At 41.5% G+C, this 20069-nt stretch overlaps 2 protein-coding genes and 1 long non-coding RNA gene across 6 annotated transcripts in view; 2 read left to right on the top strand and 1 right to left on the bottom strand.

The window, feature by feature from the left end:
* Positions 1 to 1293: 1293 nt before the first annotated feature.
* LOC137607996 (uncharacterized) lies at positions 1294 to 8619 on the top strand. Its single transcript, XR_011038140.1, has 3 exons — positions 1294 to 1424; positions 5930 to 6138; positions 7921 to 8619. It is a non-coding gene; the product is annotated as an uncharacterized lncRNA (long non-coding RNA).
* Positions 8620 to 8960: 341 nt separating this feature from the next.
* LOC137608641 (protein CutA homolog) lies at positions 8961 to 13695 on the top strand. 3 transcript variants are annotated; one of them, XM_068335150.1, is made up of 5 exons: positions 8966 to 9648; positions 10143 to 10291; positions 11880 to 11925; positions 11996 to 12045; positions 12414 to 13695. In XM_068335150.1, the coding sequence occupies exons 1-5, from the start codon at positions 9544 to 9546 to the stop codon at positions 12463 to 12465; spliced, it is 402 nt and encodes a 133-aa protein (XP_068191251.1). In that variant the 5' UTR covers positions 8966 to 9543; the 3' UTR covers positions 12466 to 13695. The 3 variants fall into 3 exon arrangements, with proteins under 3 accessions (XP_068191250.1, XP_068191251.1, XP_068191252.1); XM_068335151.1 differs by lacking the exon at positions 11996 to 12045 and having other exon boundaries at positions 8968 to 9648; XM_068335149.1 differs by lacking the exons at positions 11880 to 11925; positions 11996 to 12045; positions 12414 to 13695 and adding an exon at positions 11216 to 11873 and having other exon boundaries at positions 8961 to 9648.
* Positions 13696 to 14507: 812 nt separating this feature from the next.
* The window catches only part of LOC137608808 (membrane-associated phosphatidylinositol transfer protein 2-like), a 38635-nt gene continuing 33073 nt past the window's right edge, over positions 14508 to 20069 (bottom strand). For both annotated transcript variants that reach the window (XM_068335388.1, XM_068335389.1), the window contains exon 27: positions 14508 to 20034. In XM_068335388.1, coding sequence (XP_068191489.1) covers positions 19663 to 20034 — 372 coding nt within the window. In that variant the 3' untranslated portion in view covers positions 14508 to 19662. The remainder of the gene's footprint in view (positions 20035 to 20069) is intronic.

Raw genomic sequence — 20069 nt, 5'->3', positions numbered from 1 at the left:
TTGCAGCCCGAGTAATGTGCTTTTTGTTTCATCTTCCTATCTGCAACGGTTGTGAAGATATTTGGTGGACAGACGGATGGACGGACCGACACACGAACATTGACAATTACAATACATCATCGCTTTGCGGGATGTAAAAAACAAAAGCATCCCCCCTTCTTTTTTTTCTTTACATATCATACACTGCTGACACATTTTTACATTCGAGCTAGTTAATGCCTTCATGTATTTCATATAGACGATACACTACATTAGAGTTGCATTCCAAGAGAGACGACATCAGGATGGATGGACACAATATAATGACAGACACAGATTTTGCATCTAAGAGCAGCATAGTCCTTCTTGCTGGCCTTGCCGATGTCCTCGTCTATTTTCACCTCACATCCCAGCATGCTCAGGAGTACTTTTTTGAACAACAATGTCCAGAAATGGTCATATTTCAAATGTGTTTCAAGGAAGTATTTGACAGGTGTAAGAAACCAAGAGACGGATGTGAAACAACAGACCACAGAGAGCTCATCTCAGCGCATCTCATCTGTCTTTATTGTGTCAAATAGGAGAGGCGGGCCACCGGGCCACCACACAAATAGGGAACAGAGGTCATGTGGACGACGGTAGAGAAACAACAACTCTTACCGAACCCTGGTTTCACATGTAGCTTACTGCTGTCTCGTTTCCGTCTGTTATGTTTTCTCTCTCTCTCTCTCCGTGATATAACTGAACTGAGGCAATAGGAAAACCTTTTAGAGGTTCTTCTCTCTCCCTGCAGTTACACTAATGGAGCTATTTTCCAGCTAAGAGCATATCTTACCTGATGTCCTATACAGGATTAATAAACAATTCATGACCATCAGTCTTCAGAAAACTGACAGGCAGCTCTTTGCGTGAGGACGAAACCAACAAAAAATCTTTGTTCAAAGAAATTATGGAAGTCCATCAATGCAAATTAGCAACTGCATTTAATGTAACAGCTTAGTCCTATTAGATATAGTCACGTTTGAACTGGGTTGTGTCAAATTTACACATATTCCACCAATTATGTAGGCAATTCCTTTCCATTAGAGGATAATTACTCCGGAATTAATGTGGAATTTCTCCAGAGATGGAAAAGTCTATATGTTTGTGAATAGTTAATGAAATGTACATCAGTTCTACAGCAGAGAGGGTGTTCACCTGTGCAAGCCATTGTTTTTCAAGATGAATATCTGTGAAATGACCACACTATTTGCACTCTATCAGCCCTGCAGATAACACAGACAAACCAGGAAACTCTTGGAGAGGGTTAGAGATCAAATCTCCGCTGGCAATTCTCGCGCAACTTTTACACCCGGTCGACTGTCTGGCTCGTTGCCGATGCGTCGTGGGGAATTGGGCAGGATTTGAGAGCTGTGACACATTTCCTGGCGGAGAGAGCTTTGTCTGTGAGTATCTGAGTGTGAGGAGGCCATGAATGCAATCCATTCCTTCCTGGAGAACGATTCTGGGCTTGTGACTCCCTCTTTCCCCAGCCATCTGCTGGTCGACTCTCCTTCTCATCTATATGGATAACGAGACATGTATTGGAATACCTAATACAACAGGCCACATATGGCAGATGTGAACTAACAAGGTAGCACAGATTGCGAGGATATCCTTAAAGGTAGTGCTCCTTCAGTGGCTTACGGTCACAATGAAGACTGTAGAGATACAGCAGGGACCATTAGCTCGAGGAAAGGTATAGAGGGCATGCTTGAGCTTAAAAGACATGCCTTTTTGGCTGTAACTCATTTATGCTTGAAGTCCTTTGTAAATTTCTCAGCTTTAACACAGCTAAGATTGGTATTTTTTTCTTCCTGTCACCTAGTTTTAGAAGCGAACAAAAGAGAAGACCGCAGGAAAGCCAGTCCAAGCCTTTGGGAGAAGGTTAGAGTTGTACCAGTATGAGGATAGCGATAGATGGAGATGGAAGAGGGTAGTTGTTGAGAGAGATTCTTCAACGGAGCCTCCTTCGGTAAAATAAAATGCATGGCTTGAGCTGGAGCAAGGAATCCCTCGGGATGAGCTCCACACTAAAATTGAGAGATCTCTGAAGTGTTCTCTGTCCTGAGGGTAGGACTGTCCAAATCCAGATGTTGAGAGCACAGTTGGTGATTGATGTCTGGAGGGAGCGTGGTGATTGGAAATACACACACACACACACACACACACACACACACACACACACGCACACACTTATTGTGTGTAAGTTAGTCAGGGATTCACACTAAATATTTCAAAGGGCCAAGAGAAAAAACAAAGGGAAAATGAATATCAGAATCTGGAGCAGCAGTCCCAGAAGAGGCACCGAAGGAGCCCCCCTCTCGCAGTTACAACAGAAATAAAATCGTTTGATCTCCACCGCTACTGCTGCTACTGTTATCTGCTGTAAACTTCCACCCTCCCAACCATACTTGCTGTAGTACCCAGGAAACCAAGGAAGCCAACCGACGCACCCGGGTAAATAGTCAGAGCAAATATGTTTACTCATGCAACCTGCTGAATACTTGATGCCACCAGGGACACAATGTTAATTTGTACCATTTTTATGCACCTTCCCAATTTAATTAGCACTTTCAGAGAACAACCTTCCTCATCATCATCATGCACCTGACATAATCAGGCTTGAATCTTTGTGAAATTGTATATAATTTAATTGTGATGCACTTTCAACTGGAGATGCGAGTGTTGCACATATATAATATATACATACGTGTATGTGTGTGTGTATATGTGTGTGTGTGTGTGTGTATATATACATATATATATATATATATACATACATATATACATATATATATATACATTCCTAGCAAACCAAAACCCCAAAAAAAACCTTTTTGTGAATCCTGTTTTCCTCTTTTTGAACCTTTTAAGCCGATGCTTTTTGCTGGACCTCACGGTGACTGACTTTGGTTATTAGCAGCATTCGCACTTCTAACAAAAAAGGAGAGAACCTTTTACAGTTTTGGCTTCATATTTGTTTTGCTGGTTTAATTTTAGCTCTGCCCTGGTTACAGTACACACTCTCTCTTCCTGCAGGGCATTCATCAATTAAGGTAGTTGATATTTTTGCAAAGCCAGTTTTGATTAGAATCCATGTGATGCTTCATCTGTATTGGCCGCATCATCTGAAGCTCAGCAAATCAGTCGCCGTCGCTCTATCGATGCAACGGTCAAAGTATTGACCAGGTCTTTAGGTTAGATGACTTGCTAATGGGTTGGGACGCCTGTGTTCACTGTAGCTTGTAGATTGCATTGTACGACCTCGACACTGCACACCCTTATCTGTTTCCGGTCACACACTCATGCAGAAGCATTTTCTTAAGATGGTGATTTCCTTATCGGTACATTGCATGAACCAACCCATTCATTAGCATTGATTTCCCTTTGAATGACCATAAATGGCCACCTCGTTCTCCTTTACCTCCCCCGTCCGTCCTCCTCATGCTCCAGCTCTAAAGGGATCCTCCTCCCGGACACTTCAGCTGGTGAACTCTTGTTAATTGCTCGCAGCAGTTGGAGGTTATCAGCTGGCTGGCTGGTGAAGGTCTGAATAATAAGCCTAGACGAACAAGGCACAGGTGGAAAACAATTATCGGGCTGCTGCAGGGAAGATGAAGTGTAAGGCCTTGGGAAAAACAGGTTTTTACCCAAAATAACAACTGAGACCAGGACTGGATGCATAATACTGTAGATTCATGACTGAAACTATGAAAACATAGAAAGAACAGGAACACATCTCCGGTTCTTCCCACTGAGCAGGACTGAATTAAAAATATCCCGAATATGGATGCTGCTATCTTGTGCTGGCAATGTCAGCAGGAGCCGGAGTCAACACATTAGTGATCGGACTTGGAAGCGCAGTTTATGGTCTGTATTGCAGCCAGTGGCCACAGGCAATATCGCTTCCGTTTTGGGGAGCTGTCATGTATTCCTTTAACACAAATAATTCACACAAGGACAGAAATAGGTTAAAAGGCTAACATCTGGAGGTGGATAAGAGAATGAAGGTCTGTCAAAATTCATTGGATGAACTGGTTGAAAACATTTAATGTCTGAATTTGTTGATTACATCTTGTAATGAGAGAGATATTTGTTGATTCTGGAGGACGGGAATTTCACAAGCCTATTGGCTTCTACCCGTCAGCCCTTTTTTTCAGATGTTGTTGTTGATGTTGTAAATGTGATGAAGGTGTGAAGTCTATTATATTAACATGCCCTAAAAAAAAAAATTAAATAAAAGAATTTTTAAAATATGATTTTTTTTATTTGATTTACAAAATCAATGTTTTTCTTTTACAAAACTAATTAATGCGCATGAACGAGCCACACCTCCACTCTCTGGAGTGCTGATCCATACCTGAACCCACACCGTCCCTCGTCAGACGTTTCAACAGGAAACGGAGGAAAAATGCAGCAAAATTTTACAGATTGTGTCAAATCAATGAGGGTCTCTCCTACAGCACCTGAGCAGCTGTCACAGCTATTTATAGCATTTCCGCCATTAAATCCTCACATGTGCCAGCAAACAAGTGAGTCTGTGTTATCCTGTGGTCACAATTAAATGGATAAGAGATTATTTACTGATGATGATCATGATATCCTTTCATGAATGGGAACAATTTAGTCTATATTGCATGCACAGGTATGTTTATCCATTGTACCCCAGGCAGTTAAACTAAAAAGGTAAAGTTTCCTCAAGGTTGAGAACAGGCATGTGGGGGATGTAGGGCAAACCAGTCTGGTGGGGGATCAGGGCATGAAGCAGGACTCCAGGAGGTATGTAGGTTTAAAAAAAAAAAAAAACATATGTGATGATCCATAGGGGAGCAAATGAAAGTGGAACAGATGTTCAGCAGCTCGGCGAAGGTCAGGTCGAACGGTGGGAATATGCAGGATGTCTGAGCAGGTGAGGAAGCAGACAGAAAATATGACTTGATTTTTGGTGTTGCTGTTTCATGGGTGAGTCTGAAGAAAATTGGAGTGACATTCCTGGTTCTCAGAGTAGGAGAACACCTCATTTCCACTGATCATCGCTCTGGTCACCCTTTCCTTTTCCTGACTTTCAATGACATTACAGCTTGACAGTTCAACGTCAAAGGTTCCAAATCCTGACCCTGCACTCCGCTCCAAGCCTGGTCGCGAATGCAGAACACATCCCCCATGACCTTGCCTTCCTTTGTGGAGAGAATTCCAGCAGAAAAGAACCTGTAGATGTTTTTATGGCTTCCGATCATTTTTGTTAACCATTTTAACCATTTATCATGAACATCCTGGGGTCAACGCCATGCAACTAAGGCACTACAGTTTGGATCGGTTTGCATCACTTTGTGCATGTTTGGATAATTAGGTTTACTTAAAATTTAGCAACAGTAGAATATTTAAAATAAATACATTTGCGAGGAGGAAGAAGCTGTGCAGTCAGTAGCGGCGAGACTCGTTTTTTAAGGTGTAACTCTTTTTCAAACATACAGGCGTACTCACTCCCTTCTTCCATCAAGTCTTCGTCGTTCATCCTCCACTTTCTCGCCTGCAGGCACTCTAACTTGGAATCTGAACTTATTATGCTTCTCCCTTCTCTGAATTTTGGTGCACTCAGCCTGTGAATGGAGAGGAAATGAGCTCATTCTACCTGCGTCAGCACAGGAATGGTTATGCCTCAGACGGCACAACTGGGAAAGTGTAATGAGGAAGCACAGGTTTTTCTGAGATGGAGGTGGCCCAGCGCTCTGGATCGGTTTCTTTCCCTCTCAACCAATCAAGCGTGACATGATTTAAGTCTCCTGCTGCTGCGGGTGAATTTCACGAAACAGATTTTTGAAAATGTTTAACTTTTTCCTGTAAGACAGCTCCAGGCTCTTTGTCCTCTCTCAAAACTAATCAACCAAAACGCTCCATTTTTCTCTAGGTGACTCTCATCTTATCCTTCCTACCCTCCATCCGCCGGCCCCTGTTGCTCCATTTTGGACACCATTGTCATCCTCCTCGCCTCACACAACTAGCAAGATTGAGACAACAAATCTCTCCTCTCATCAGGGATTGCTGAGGGGATTTTTTACACTGATGATGTCTGATTCTGTCCTGCTGCGTTCGAGGAAGATATTGCTCCCATTCATGGTGAGTGGATTATACAGTACGCCTTCCCACCACGGCTTTGAATATGATCGGTAGAGCTTGTGCTGCTGGACAAACATAAAAAATCAAATCTTCAGACGAACACGGAAGAAGTAAACATGTCAGCCTGTCCGGCATTCTAATAAATGGCCTTGTCTGCTCCGGCTGTTGTGACAGAGAGGGTGAGAAAAGATGGAAAGAAGAAGATTGAGGAAGAGAACAGGGGGAAGATGACAAGATTTGGCATTTGTCTGATCCTTGAGAGGGTAGAGGTTTCATTACCCGGGGGACTTCAACGGGAGATGTCTTGTGGTGTGTTTTGTCAGAGTTGTGGCAACACTACATAAACTTCTATGTTTTCGGTCTCTCTGGGATTTCGCCGACTCCCGTTTGAGCCGACAACCCAAGAATCGGTAGATAGATGGCTTTGTCTGTCCTGGAGGATGGAAGGGTCACCAGGGTTCAGGATGGTGATGGAGACACTTCCCTGCTCTGCCCCCGTGACTTTTTTAATTAACCTCTTTGGGAGGACTGGTCTCTTTCTTTAGAAATAATCACTGCCTGGAAAGTCCCTTCATTAGGACTTCTCTGACCTCTGTGTCTCCGGCATACAGAGTTTCTTTCCCTATATTCTCTACGTTCCATTCGGTCCATTAACGGTGCTGCCATACAGGGAGGGACAGAGGCTCTCAGCAGCTTCTCCTTTTTCATGTCCACACACCTCCATTTTTTTGTTTCATGATCTCCATTCACCTCTCTCATTCCTCAGCTAGATTTTCTTCCATGACAGAGCAGCTTCATTGAACCCACAGAGTTGTAGTTGGAGTTTAACGGCAAATTAAACAAGACAACTATTACCGATTGCCTTTGTACCCTTTTATCATCTCTCACTTTCTCCTTTGTGCTCCATAGATCTCGTGGCCTCATTATGTACAAAAAGCATAAAGAGAGATAAAAATGCTCCTGTTTTTCATTTTTGACTTCTACAGCACTCTTTAGGGGAAGTGACTCCCTCTCAGTGGAGCCCCAGTACAAGCAGATCAAACGGCTCCCCTGCAGCCCTTCGCCCTTCTCGCTATCTCTATTTTTGTTGCCTCCTTTCATGTTAGAGAGCAGTGGCTTAAGTGGCTCTATTGGAGCTCTCTGATGGGCTCTCGAATGAATCCAGTGTGAGCTTTGGAAATGAACTGGTTTCATTCTAACGTGGTGACGCATGTGGTGCCCCCTGCTGTTCGGTCTCTGATTTGTGCTGCATCCGTAGGAGAAGAGGAGGAAGAGGAGGAGGAAGAGGGGAGTAGCAAGGGCAGGCAAAACAAAGAACACAAGGCTGGGAGGGAAGAGGTCAAGAAAAAAGGGTTGGGATGAGTCATGCAACTTGGTTTGTCAGGATTTACATTTTGTTTCTGTCAAGAGTTTTAAACATGCAAAATGAACACTACGTTTCATTTCCTCAGTGGAAGCTCGGACTGGAAACACTGGTGGTTCCACAACGCCTCCATGTGGACATCTGGCGTAAAAACACCTTTTGAAAGCCCAAAGCTGTTAATGAGCTGACTACACCCCAGATATTCCAATTTATGATCATTGATCTGACAGATAAAGCTGAACACTAACATATTATTATTTAAATCTGTTTTTCTGCATCCACTGTTTTTACAGTTTAATTCTCATGACAGGCAAGTGCAACATAACGCTTTTGTTTGTTTTTACCTCAACAATCCATCTCTGAATTATTCATATTTCTGTAAGATGCCTGTTTTTCTGTATATTTGCATTCACATGCAGCCTTGCAGGGTCCTTGGCTTTTTCTATTTGGATTACCTGACAAGACGAGATGCTCGAGGCGCCGTGTGGGCCGGTGATGTGTGCGGCATTCGTCCTCGAAGGCAGAGACTGGATGATACAGCGCCCTTTATATGGCCCCCTCCTTTTCGTATGGGTTTGATTATTGAATACAAGTGAAGCAGCAGTATTATTAATTTAAACAAAAACTTCTGATATCCGAGCATTAACTTCAAGGTTTTCATTTCTGTCTCTGGCTGCTGTATTGAGGCTGTTTATTTCATAATATTTACTCCTATGATGACAAATAAAAGATACGTGGATTATATATATGGATTTAACCTGTTCCACAAACAGAATCCTCATAAACTCCACTTTTGCTTTGTGTAAAAGATGATAAATGCAATTCATGCCAACATTGGATTATGTATATCAATCACAGGTTTGACAAACAGCATCATGAAATAAGAACGTGACCTGTATTGACTCTTTTTTTGCTTGTTTGCAAAAAAGTAATTTACAAAGAAAGGATTATTCAGAAAGTTATCCCTCAAACTTTCTGAGGTCACTCAGACACCAGAAAGTCCAAATGAGCATTGGATTTGAGAGAAACGGTGTTGCATAGAAACTTATGCACACCAAACACACATAGGGAGCCTAGAAAATCAATTTACTTATCTTTAATAGTATAAACATGTGTTTCTCAGAGCAGACGCTTCATGTCTTATCAGTTCAAGTTTGTGTGTTTACAAGTGATGCTTGCAGAATTTAAAGAAATAACCTCTTAGCCTTTGCAGAGTTACAGGAGAGACTGGAGGAAACTTGAAAGTCCATGTGGACTCGAACCCAGAACCCTTCTTCTTGCAGATAAATAATATCCTGTACAAATTATACACAGGACTGTGCAGCACCCTTTTATAATATATTTGGTGCTATTTTTTATTTATTTTTTATGTGGATAACTACATATTGTTTTTTTTTATATACCTTGTTTGTTGTAACTCAGAAATTCTACATTTGTAAAGAAACCCACCAGTCAAATATGTGCACAATTACTACAGCTTCATGTACAAGTAGACAGATAAAGCAGCCCGCAATACAGACCTAAAAATACACAACTTGATGTAATATAGTAATTTGCCTCCACATGCACACGTGATCAACATTATAGGAATTTAAATTGAAGAAAAAAGTTCCGCTAAAAGTTAAAAATAATCATTGTGATTACGTCTGAACGACAAAAAGTACTCACCTTTGATTTCGTGGCTTTACAGATTTTTAATTCACGGTGAGGACGACAAAACCGATTATGACCTAGGCAGCAGGGGGCGGGACGGCTGAAGTCAACCGGCCGTCTTATTGGTCGTTGTCGTGTCAGGAAGTATGAGACAGCCAATTGAGTGGCGCGAAGACTCGCCGCTGTGTTTGACCGTCCGACCTGTCGTACCTGTCAACACAACTCACTTCTTCTAGAAAGGGAGCGACCTTCAGAATACTGCTCTCCAGAAAAAAGCTGTTTAAACGCGGTTGTAAAAAAATGACGGGGCTCTATTTCCCCCCGGGGAACGTGTGACCGGACCCCCGCTGGGGTCGTCCCGTCACCGGCCGCGCCAGCCGGACTGGGGGATGACGTTCGTGGCTCCGACCGGGATGGAGTGTCTGCTCCGGCGGTGCCACCAAGAGGCCGGGTTCTCCTCCGTGTTCCGGTCCGTTCTGATCACTGTGTGTTTGGTAAGAGTTGCTGCGATTATTTTATGGACTTTTATTAATTTTTATGGAGTTCTTTTTAATTTATCATTTGCAAACTTTCAGAAAAGTCTTAAAATAATCCACCACAAAAGGAGTTCCATGCGGGAGATGCTTAATTGTAATTAATTGTATTTTCCCCCGACATAAGCCTGTTTTTGTCGGCTCTCCCTCCGTGTGGATGTGGGTGATGCTGTGCAGAGAAGTAGGGCACATTATAAATTGGTCACTGCGTCCAAGCCAAGGCCTTATTCATTTATCTGCTGTAGACAGAGCCAAATAATAAGAGGATAAATACTGAATCCAATCCAAACAATCCTCTCAGAGGGAGGCAGATAATTAAATTGAGTTATAACTTCGCCTCATCCAAACATGAAATATCATGAAACAGCCAAACGTCTCAATAATTTGTGACAGATTCAAACATCAGCCCTCAAACGTTCTTGTAAAATCTCAGATGTTCCTGTGACTTGTTGCAGATCTTGGTCCTGTGTGTGTCCCTGTATCCCGGGTTGTGGTCCATCGGGGTCCGGCTGCATTCTGCCTGGACGGGGAGCTTTGTTCCAGGCCACCACTCCATCCTCCTGCTCAACAGTCCCGCCGAACAGGCGGCCAAGGACATCGGCAGGTACGGTGGTGGATGGGGCCAGGCTGCAGCCACAGTTCACATCTCAAAGTTTCCATCACACTGTTGTCATCCTCAATGAATGTTTTATCAGGGTTTTGCAAAACATGTAAAAATATGAGCTGTAAATACAGGAAGAGAGTAGGATCAAACTTGGTGCTTTGGTTAATTTGCATCAAACCAAATTTAACAATTTTTCTGACAACTGTAGTAAAGACGACTAATGTCTAAAATCAAGTACTGTATAAGTGAAGTTTGGAAACAAGAATTTGTAATATTTAATGTTTGTTCATCAAAGCTACACCCTGTTAGCTTAGTTTACCACAGGGACCACAAACAGGATGATGCAGCTGAGTGTAAAACAAATGAAATCGTCTTAGCAACACCTCTGAATTCTCTAAGTAACACATTGGAGATTGTTTGTTAAATCTGTTGACAAACCAAATAAAATCGTGTCTGTAGTGAAAAGATCCATCGACATTTAGTTTTGACAGAGTGGAAGTTTCCTTCTGCTTCCAGTGTTTGTGCTAAAACAAGCTGAGCTAAGCAGCACCGGGTGTTTTTTCACTGCCTGTAAAGAGGTTTACTTTATGACAGTAGCATAGATCCCGTCATTAAACTCTCAACAAAAAAGCAAATAAGTTTACTTCCCCAAAATACTACATGAAATAACTCCTTCAACCTGCATGTGAAGGAAATCCCCTTCCTTCTGCGTATTTTACATTTAAAGACGTTAGAGTCATCAGGAATGTGTGACTTCTCCATCTCCAGAGACGACACACAGTCTTGTCAACAACTGGTGGAGCGTTGAGTTGCCGCTCTCTTCTCCTTCGTTGGCATTGTAGCTGCATGTAAATGAGTCCCATTTTCAAGGCGGAAAGAAACCAAAGTTCGGGGTGCCAGATATGTAAATGACCTCTTTCACAGACGCTGGAGGTATGAAGGCGACCTACCGGAGCTGCTAAGAAACAACGAAATCAGCCGAGCAGCGACAGAAAGCAAACTCGTGACCTCCTGGAGGAGCACGATGATGCAGGGCGACACATTTTCATTCTGCAGTTGTTTTTCTTTCTCTTTCCATGCATGCACTGTCCATAGTGGATAACAAAAAGAACAGTTAAACCTGTTAAATAAATAGAGGTTTAGCCTAAAAATAGAGGATGTGGTTGGATTAACTTACGAGCTGACGGTGGTGACGGTGGTGGGCGTGAGTGGAGGTGTGTTTCAGTTATATCCAGGCTTTTTGGTATTAAGCCATTATTTTTAAATTCCATATTTTTACATGCTGCGTTTTTATTATTTGTGGGGCAAAAAAATATCACATCTGAAGCAAAAGAGATAGTTTTGTACTTGACAGCGTAAAAGCCTTCCAGGGACAGTTTGGCGTTATCAGTCTGAACCACTTTGGACGTAATAAATACTCGCACAAGGCTTTGATTTCTGTGTTTGTTCAGGAAAGACAAGACTAAACCAGCTCCACACCAGATTTAAAGGCTCTGCTTTACAAACTTGTTGGCACTTTTCATCAGGCGTTAATTCATGCACACAAGGAGCACAATACACTTCTATCATCTCTTTTTTTTAACTTCAGGTACTACTGGAAAGGTGAAATCCAGGATGCAAGTGAAATTCTGATGGTGAGTCATTCCTTTTGAGAATTCACGTGTTCCTGTCGAACGGTGAGACGAGCTGTCACTGTTCTTACAGCTGGTGAAAACAAAGACCTCCCAGATCCAGAGAGTCATAGATTACGTGAGGTGAGACGTCTCTTTATGGAGCTTCAGATTATTGAAAACTACATAAAGTAAAGGTTAGGTTTCAAACTGTTTTACTGTGGTCCTGAAATAAAGGCCTATTTAATTGTTTTACTTGACTGTAGAGCTAGACAAATGTCCCTCCAGGGTCTCGCAGCCCCTGCGATCCAGCACTTAAACATGTTACTCAGAAAAACTGTTTCTTAATGTTTAGCTTTATATTGAAAATATAACTACTTGTCGGGATGAGCTGTGAATAAAACCCCAAGATGAGAACAGAATTCGAGGCTCCTGCTCAGCTGCAGGTCAATGAATCACAATTTATACATCTTTTCTTTCTCATCTTATATTTCTGTGTTTGATCCTTTCAGGTCTTTCCACCCCTACGCAAACCCAGAAGTCCTCAGCTTCCCGGTGGAGTAAGGCAGCCTATCTTACATGAAGTGGATGGATGAAGCCGTTCCAGACGACTGATGCATCATTCAAATCGGAGCCAACCTCTGGGTGGACTGGAGCCAAACAAGGACGCTGAGCCACACAGGCTGCTGTCGGCTTCAGATCCGAGCGTTCGGTCCAGACGATCGGTGCATTCCTGCTTCTTCTCTGAAGCTGTTGCTAATTTCTATTTCACTGTTGGATACTTGTGCTTTTAAGAGCTGCAAACCCCGGTGTATGATTGGTTGGCAGAAGTCAGGTACATTCATTCCCAGCCATTTGAGAGAAAAAGGGTGGAGGGGGATATGCAAACATTCTCACACACACACATACGCACACACACACACATGCACATATAGCACATTTTTATCTTATTTACAGTTTCTCATGAGTATGAGTAAAGTGCTAAATTGATACATACTTTATTGACCCGAGGGGGGGAATTGTTTTTCATTATAGTTGTACTGCTCCTGCAAAAAACCAAAGCGAATGTCAAAATGCAGAGAATTTAAGAATGAAGAGCTAAAAAGAATCTGTTGTCGTCTCCACTGATTTCTGTCCCATTTGCAACACTGATATTTTCCTCCAAAAATCTTCCGTGATGTTGTCCGGCCGTCTCAGTTGGATCAGCCATCTCGTGTTTTCACAATGGGCCAAGAGTCACGTTCAGCTGATTTAGAAAGTAGCTCCACACTTAGTGCAGAGAAATTAACAGTTAGGAAAAACAAGTGTGAAAAATAAGAGGGAAATGCATAGGAACAAAGTTACTGAAAGTTTAAAAATCAGGAGTTCATGTGGCGCGTGTAAATATAGCTGGGGGTAGCAGGTTTTGACAGAGGGAGCTTCGAGGCCAGCACGTTTAAACGAAGCATCTGGACCGGAAGTGGTTTGATCAATATTCAATCAAAGATATTGAGGACCGCTGACCAGTTTGGGGCGAGACATGTCAAGTGCAGTGTAGTTGGACATCTGGCAGCTGAATGACATGAATTTAAAAAAGCATAATGTGGGAACTTTAATACTACATCTGAAAAACTGGATGATAATTGAACAGCGAGGTGATGGCTGTCCACGATTTATAAATTATACTTTCAGGAAAGGAATCACTCATTGTTTCACCTGTACAGGTAACGCTGATCTTTTAATTGTAGCCATCTTTGAGTATGATGTTCATTTTGGAAGCCAATAAAGTTTTACCTTTAACACTTTTCATCATGATGATAGTTTATGCCATAGTTCAATGATATATCAGAGTCATGGACTCATGAACATAATGAGAGAGGAACCTGATCAGCTGCTCAGAGCGACGGGACACTGCAGCGATCTTCATGTATCTGCTGTTCAATAAATTATTGATCTGTCAGTCTGGCGAAGAGTTCCTTTATTGATGCTAACGCTGTAATCTGTTAGCTCCGCTGAGGGGTTGATGGTTTGGCTGGAGTCCGTCTGAAAGTTTGCATGTTTTAGTCAGCAAAGACCAAAAGAACAATCTGTTTTTCCAGAATATTTAAAATTCTTTACTGTTGGTTCAGTTATAAGTTTTCTTGCTTCTAAATTCTAAACATAGAAAATGGATGGAAAACAGTAAGTTCTAATGCACCGTGAGGTCTGATCTTGATCAAGGTCTTATGCTGGGTCTGAAAATAGAGAGTTAAAATTTATGACTGGTGAATATGGATCTCTAACTCTAACCTGAACCGCAGTCCTAACACTAACCTTTCCAAGACTTAACTGTGGATGACGACGCCTGATTGATACCTGGACAATAAAACGCAGATAAAGAGACACATCCGGGAATTAGCTTCTATTCTTTAACATTATGTAAAAATTGCTAAACTGATTTACACTTAATTCTGAGGTGGGTGTGGTTCCGTACCACTGAACGCCATCTTAGTTTTGTGGGTATTAAACAAAAGCATATAAATCAGAGAAAAGCTATTAGGAAAAAATATGTTTAACAGCGACATTCCAGCGACAAGCAGAGATCATGGCAAATCAATTCACACATACACGTCAACTTATCATCCAAATGTATTTATTCCACAGAATGGCAATGGTCGAGAGAACCGGGTCCCAGATCAGCCCAGTCTGCCTGAACACATATGACCTACGCCAGCACCTACTGTACTCTCCATCTGAAAACATGTAAGCTATGTAAAAAAGCAGGTCTGATACTCATATTAGTGAGGACACACTTTTATCAATGTCTTAAAGGATCTCTCTCCATTCAAACCACATTAAAAAGGACTTATGGCCATTTGTTTACAGCTGCTAATACAGAGAAATACTGCTGTTTTCTGAGGACGTCATGAGTCAGTATATAAAAACTTAATGAAAATATTAGTGTCTGTAACACATCTAAACAGTATGAATTACCAAACCATAATTATGTAGGATGACATCTGAGAATGGTAAAAGAATCATAACCCCCTTCCACTCCACCCCTCGTCACCCAGGTTGAATTGCATACACCACCCAAAAAACGTGTTTATTAATGTTTATGGATTTTTTTTAAATAATGAAGAGACATATTATAGCTTATGTTCTGTACTATATCAAGTATTCATTGTTAAAAATTGTGGATTGGAAGGGTTAAGGTAATATGTGTTGATACACTAATAGTGTAAAAATTAGCATGGATGCGTTGAGGGTAACATTATTCACTTTAAAATGTTGCGCCAGAAAAAATCTTCATTATAAGGAGTCATGAGATAATAATAATACTGAACAGTGTATTTTAAAACTGAGCTGAAGATCTCCAAATTTGAAAATTAGTGTCATCAAACATGAGGACAGGGTGGACAATACGTGGTTTCATTACTGTAAAACATGAAGTCGTTCAAATCTGACTGGATGACACCCAATAGTTTGGTTAAGAGAGAGCTGCTTTGTTGTCATGCATACAATGACTGAAGAACTCATCTCTAGTTGTAATTCAAAGGTTTTCTTTTTAAATACACTGCTTTGAAAAATAGGTTGAGTTAGTCCTATAAAATGCTCAGCAGATTTCATGAGGTGTAAAACATGACTGTCAGTGGACAGTGTGTGATTTCAGAATTGCTAGCAGCTTGTTTGTCATGGAATTCTAGTGACTTAGTCACTGGTAAAAGCCTTCCTGTGTTGGTCCGTAGCCTGACTGACAAAAACGCAATGCTACATATTTCAATGTATTTCACCTGAAATTTCCAGAGTAACGTCATGAGTTTTAGGTAAATAAATAAATCTCAAACATAAAAGTCCTACATATACATCTTTACAGTATGTACACCGACACATCCAAACGGGCGGACATTCAACTCAACAGCCGGATGGCCAGAAATGGGACAGTAAGTCTTTTCATTTGCCAAGTGTAGCATTAAAAAAAAATGATTAAAACCCCCCAATATCTCTGAAAAACATGGCAGTAGAACAACAACTCTCCTAAGAGAAGATGCAGCACTTTTGATTTGGGGCTAAAAAGTGAATTTTTTCAAAGATTACAGTTGCTGCACTTTGCCTTTGCAGGGCAGAATATAATTGCATCCAAAACCTTCCAAACTCACTAAAACAGGAAGTGCACAATGTTTTGCAAAATAGCTTATTTTTCTCAGGTACAACTTGACCTCTTATCAGTGTTCTGTTAAAACCTCTTATAGTTCTCAAGCAGTAGTCAGTTAAAAAGGTGAAGCAATCTGAATCCAGTCAAACCAGGAGGCAATACACTCAATAAATTCCTCTCCATATTAGCAATTATTGTAGTCTAATTCAAACTGTGATGTGCTACCCCAGGGAGACGTGATGGGCAAGTGCATCGGAAATAACATTTAAAAAAAGTCAAATCTAAACAGTCTTGTTTTTAAATTCATTGTGTCTCACACTTATATTGCACATCTTTCTCCACCTGCAAAATGTGCCTGAACTTCATCACATTTGCACAACTTTCTTCAGCTTCAGACTCATCTAGCAGCAGTTGTCTGCACACTCTGCTGCCAATCTGCAAATGTAGAAAAGCCAATATGTTAAAAGGGCCTCACATTGTATCCAACAATCAAGTTTGGAAACTGAAGCGGAGTCCCCCTTTGTCAAAATATTTCTCTTGAACTGTCCGTTTGGCACATTTACTTATTTCTTTTTTCAAATCCTGACAAGTAGCGGAGACGTGCATACCTGCACATGAAATATACCCTGAAATAAATGTTTTTTTTAAAAAGTGTCATGCACTACGGAGGTCTTAGAATGAGATTACACTATACTTCCACTTTAAACTAGTGCAAAAAATAACAATGAGGTTCCATAGTTGATTACCTACAGTATTTAGGATGATTTTGGCTTAAGTGGTGGGATGAAGACATTGTCAGTCACACAACTGGAATAGAGTCTTGTGTAGTGTGGAAGCCGGGTATAAAAGAGCACAGTAAAAAGAACCAGATGTACAACAGCTTGTTACAAAAGCCTTCATGACTTTAAAGGATAGGATCATAATTTAGCAAGGCTGCCTTAAAAAAATGAATCAATTCAAGCATCACACTTTTTCTCTGTAATTGCTGTAATTGTTCCTCTTGTTCACTTTTGCATCACTAAGGAAAAAGAAGAGCGTCCCTTGTAGTAAATATGTCAATAAACCTGGTAACACCCGGAAAACGTTTTTGTTTTTTTGTTTTTTTGTTTTTTGTGGGGGGGCTCTATAAAAGGGCAAAATGAATAGTGTACTGAACTGAAGCAGTTATCATTACTGAACAGTAGGGGGCAGCAGTAGACCACTGACACGTCTAGGCTGCTTCTGTGAGGAGAATAAAACGGCTTTAACAGTGTGCTGTTGACTCTCAGTGTTGACAGTGTTTGCTTACTGTATCATTGGCCAATAACTGATATGCATCTCATATAATGTTAGTTTAAAATACAGATTTCACAATCAATAAATCTCACACACTATTTCAGCCCCTGTAGCTACAGATTTCAGATTTCTTGCTCCATGTTCCACACATTTTTTTCTATCCGAACAAAAATCACTCAAATTTAGTGGCAGGAGGTGGGTAGGATTGTTCCACTCAGGTGACTGGGATCCACTAATTCTCAACATCGTAAGTAATGAGATTATGAAGTTGACCATTCCTGACATTCTGATATCATCTGTTTTGTGAAAGGTAGCCAGTCTTCAAGGGATGCTCTCAGGAAGTAAAAAACTTTTCAAAAATTAAACATTAGAGGGAAACAGCACCCAGAGTTTATGGCATGTGTACAGAGATTTGAACTAGTTTCATCTGTAGCCTAAAAGTAAAGGTGTGTTTTGAAAGTATAGCAATAATAAGATTGGTTAGATTTTTAAAACACAAAGCCCAGCAGAACCCTTTATAATGGAGATAAAACTGGGCCGAGGATAGAGCCTCGGGATGCACCAAAAAACAACAACAAATATTAACAGCAGAAGATCTGAGGATCTAAATGTGTAAATATGATTTAATATTAGCAAATAATTTATTTTCCGTAGCCTCACAGTGAAAGCCTACAACAAACTAACATATCAAAGTAAAATTAGGCATGAATAATTAAATTCAGAAATGATTTCTCAACTATAAATAGAGCTCTCAGTCATTTCTTGCACCATTAGTATGTCGGTCTAAATGCTGCATCACAGCTGGGACTCATCCAAAATGTTGTCTTGATCATATTAATTTTCCAAAGTGATTGCGTCACTATAACTCTTCATGACCATATCACTCTTTTAACCGAGTGCTATTTTAGAATAGCATCACATACGTTTTAACCAGCGGTGTGAACACGAACAACGATCACAGCAATCAAAAGTATTTCCTTTTTGTTTCTTAAGACAGACTTGAAAATGTTTTATCCTCAGCACAAAATCTATTATTACTATTTTGTGCACATGTTCATATTGGAGACGTGAGTTGGCTTTTTCTTCTTCTACGTTCCCTTAGTTTTCAGATATACAGTACAGTTGACAAGAAGCAATGATGTCTGCTTTCATGTGGGCACTGGTGATTCTCACCTCCACATTCACCACCAAACACTAGTCTTTAACATTCACGCTGAATCACATTCGGCCCAGTCTGATAAAAATACTGAAAGACTGACAGAGGTCTCTCTAAGTGAAAGCTATGTGGGAACACTGGGTCCAGTCTGAAATGGAAACACCAAGCCCATCCTGTCTGGGTCTCCTGTCAAGAAAAAAAAAAAAAAGCTGGGCAACAGCATAGGCGTGCCTCCCAGCAGCAGCACATGTGGGAAACGGCACACCACCAACAGGTGGGTCAGAGGTATTGCAAGCAAATGAATATATAAAGGGATTGTTGCGGTGGATTGTACAGAGTTTGAGTTGTTAATCCTGCATGCCCTGCTGTCCTGCTTTCTGGACCATCTGTTGGATATTAAGGCCTTAGGTGGCCCAGAGGCCACTCTGAAAGGGAAAATACTAGTGTCTCACAAACAGTGGGATGAAAACACATGTCCAGCTAGCATTATGTGAACAAAAGTCTCTCTAAGACTAAAACTGGAAGCAGTTGCATTTCTGATAAATTTAATTTTAAGCTATACAATATTTAGATGTAGACACAGAACTATCTGCATTGCTTCATATGACCGAATGGAGGTGAGAAAGTGTTTGTCTTTTCCGTAATCTGAATAAATTCCCTCCCATATCTGTCGTTTCTTTCGTTTCTCTCTCCTGTGTTATTGCCAGCGTTTGCCGGGTGTTTGTCGCTCAGCTGGAAGGGAAACAGAAGTGAAAGTCAATCTGAACGGCTGTCAGTCACTCCAAACCTGTGCTTTCCTGTTTGAAGATGAATCTGGCTCTGTGGTTTGTCCTGAGCTCATGACTGCGAATGCTTGGAAAGTATATTATATTATGGAAGGAGGAGAACATGGGGATTTGTCCCATTACACAAGATTAAGGCTTACAATATTTCCTTTAATCCCTTCTGGTCATTTTTTAATAGTGATGTATCCTATAAAAGTATTATTGTAAAAGAGTCATGCTACAGAATTGTCTTAAGCTTGCTGGATCCCACTCGGCATCAGTGCACTCCTTCTGGACTGCTCCCTGCTTGCTAGTTATCCTCATGCTATGAGCTTCACCTGCCCCTTTAATCTCTAAAATACAAACTTTTCCCACCCTTTTATCATGGTCCAGTCCAGAGATCACTGTGGCTCAGCCCGAGGTTCTTCGAAACCACAGCTCGATTTTGGGCCTTATTTAGGGCCGAGTAGCCCTCCACTGCCCTCCTTGGTGCTCCCGGTGCGTCCCCAGCACCCCGCAGCGATGCTCATACTCCTCTGGGTTGCTGGCCCGACTCCTCGCTCCCGATCCACCTCGCACTGGCTCTGCGTGCGCTCAGTCCTCCCCAGTTGGTTGGGAGAGACCGGCCCTGCTCCTCCTCCGGGTTGCTGAGAGGAAATGGTGCGAAAGATGTGATTGCGTTTACGGAGGAAGTCTCCTCCGGTGGCGCCCAACCCAAAGCTGCCCTTGCGGAGGACCATGCGGGTGCTGGCGGACTTGGCAGGAAGTGACCTCTGGTTGTACTCCAGCTGGGACAAGTGAGACGCATAGCCATCTGGGATGAACTGGAAGAGACCAGTGACCATATTATAACCTTTTT

This window comes from Antennarius striatus, chromosome 15 (genome assembly GCF_040054535.1).
Source record: "Antennarius striatus isolate MH-2024 chromosome 15, ASM4005453v1, whole genome shotgun sequence".
Taxonomy (NCBI): domain Eukaryota; kingdom Metazoa; phylum Chordata; class Actinopteri; order Lophiiformes; family Antennariidae; genus Antennarius; species Antennarius striatus.
Note: the sequence above shows the minus strand (reverse complement) of the source record. Positions and strands in the feature narration are given on the sequence as shown.

What these genes read in the sequence shown, in the direction of transcription:
- LOC137608641 (XM_068335149.1), top strand. Translation starts at nt 9,544, where the DNA reads ATGACGTTCGTGGCTCCGACCGGGATGGAGTGTCTGCTCCGGCGGTGC. An exon ending in TTCTGATCACTGTGTGTTTG is followed by an intron (nt 9,649 to 10,142) that starts GTAAGAGTTGCT and finishes GACTTGTTGCAG; the next exon opens with ATCTTGGTCCTGTGTGTGTC. An exon ending in GCGGCCAAGGACATCGGCAG is followed by an intron (nt 10,292 to 11,215) that starts GTACGGTGGTGG and finishes CCTCTTTCACAG; the next exon opens with ACGCTGGAGGTATGAAGGCG.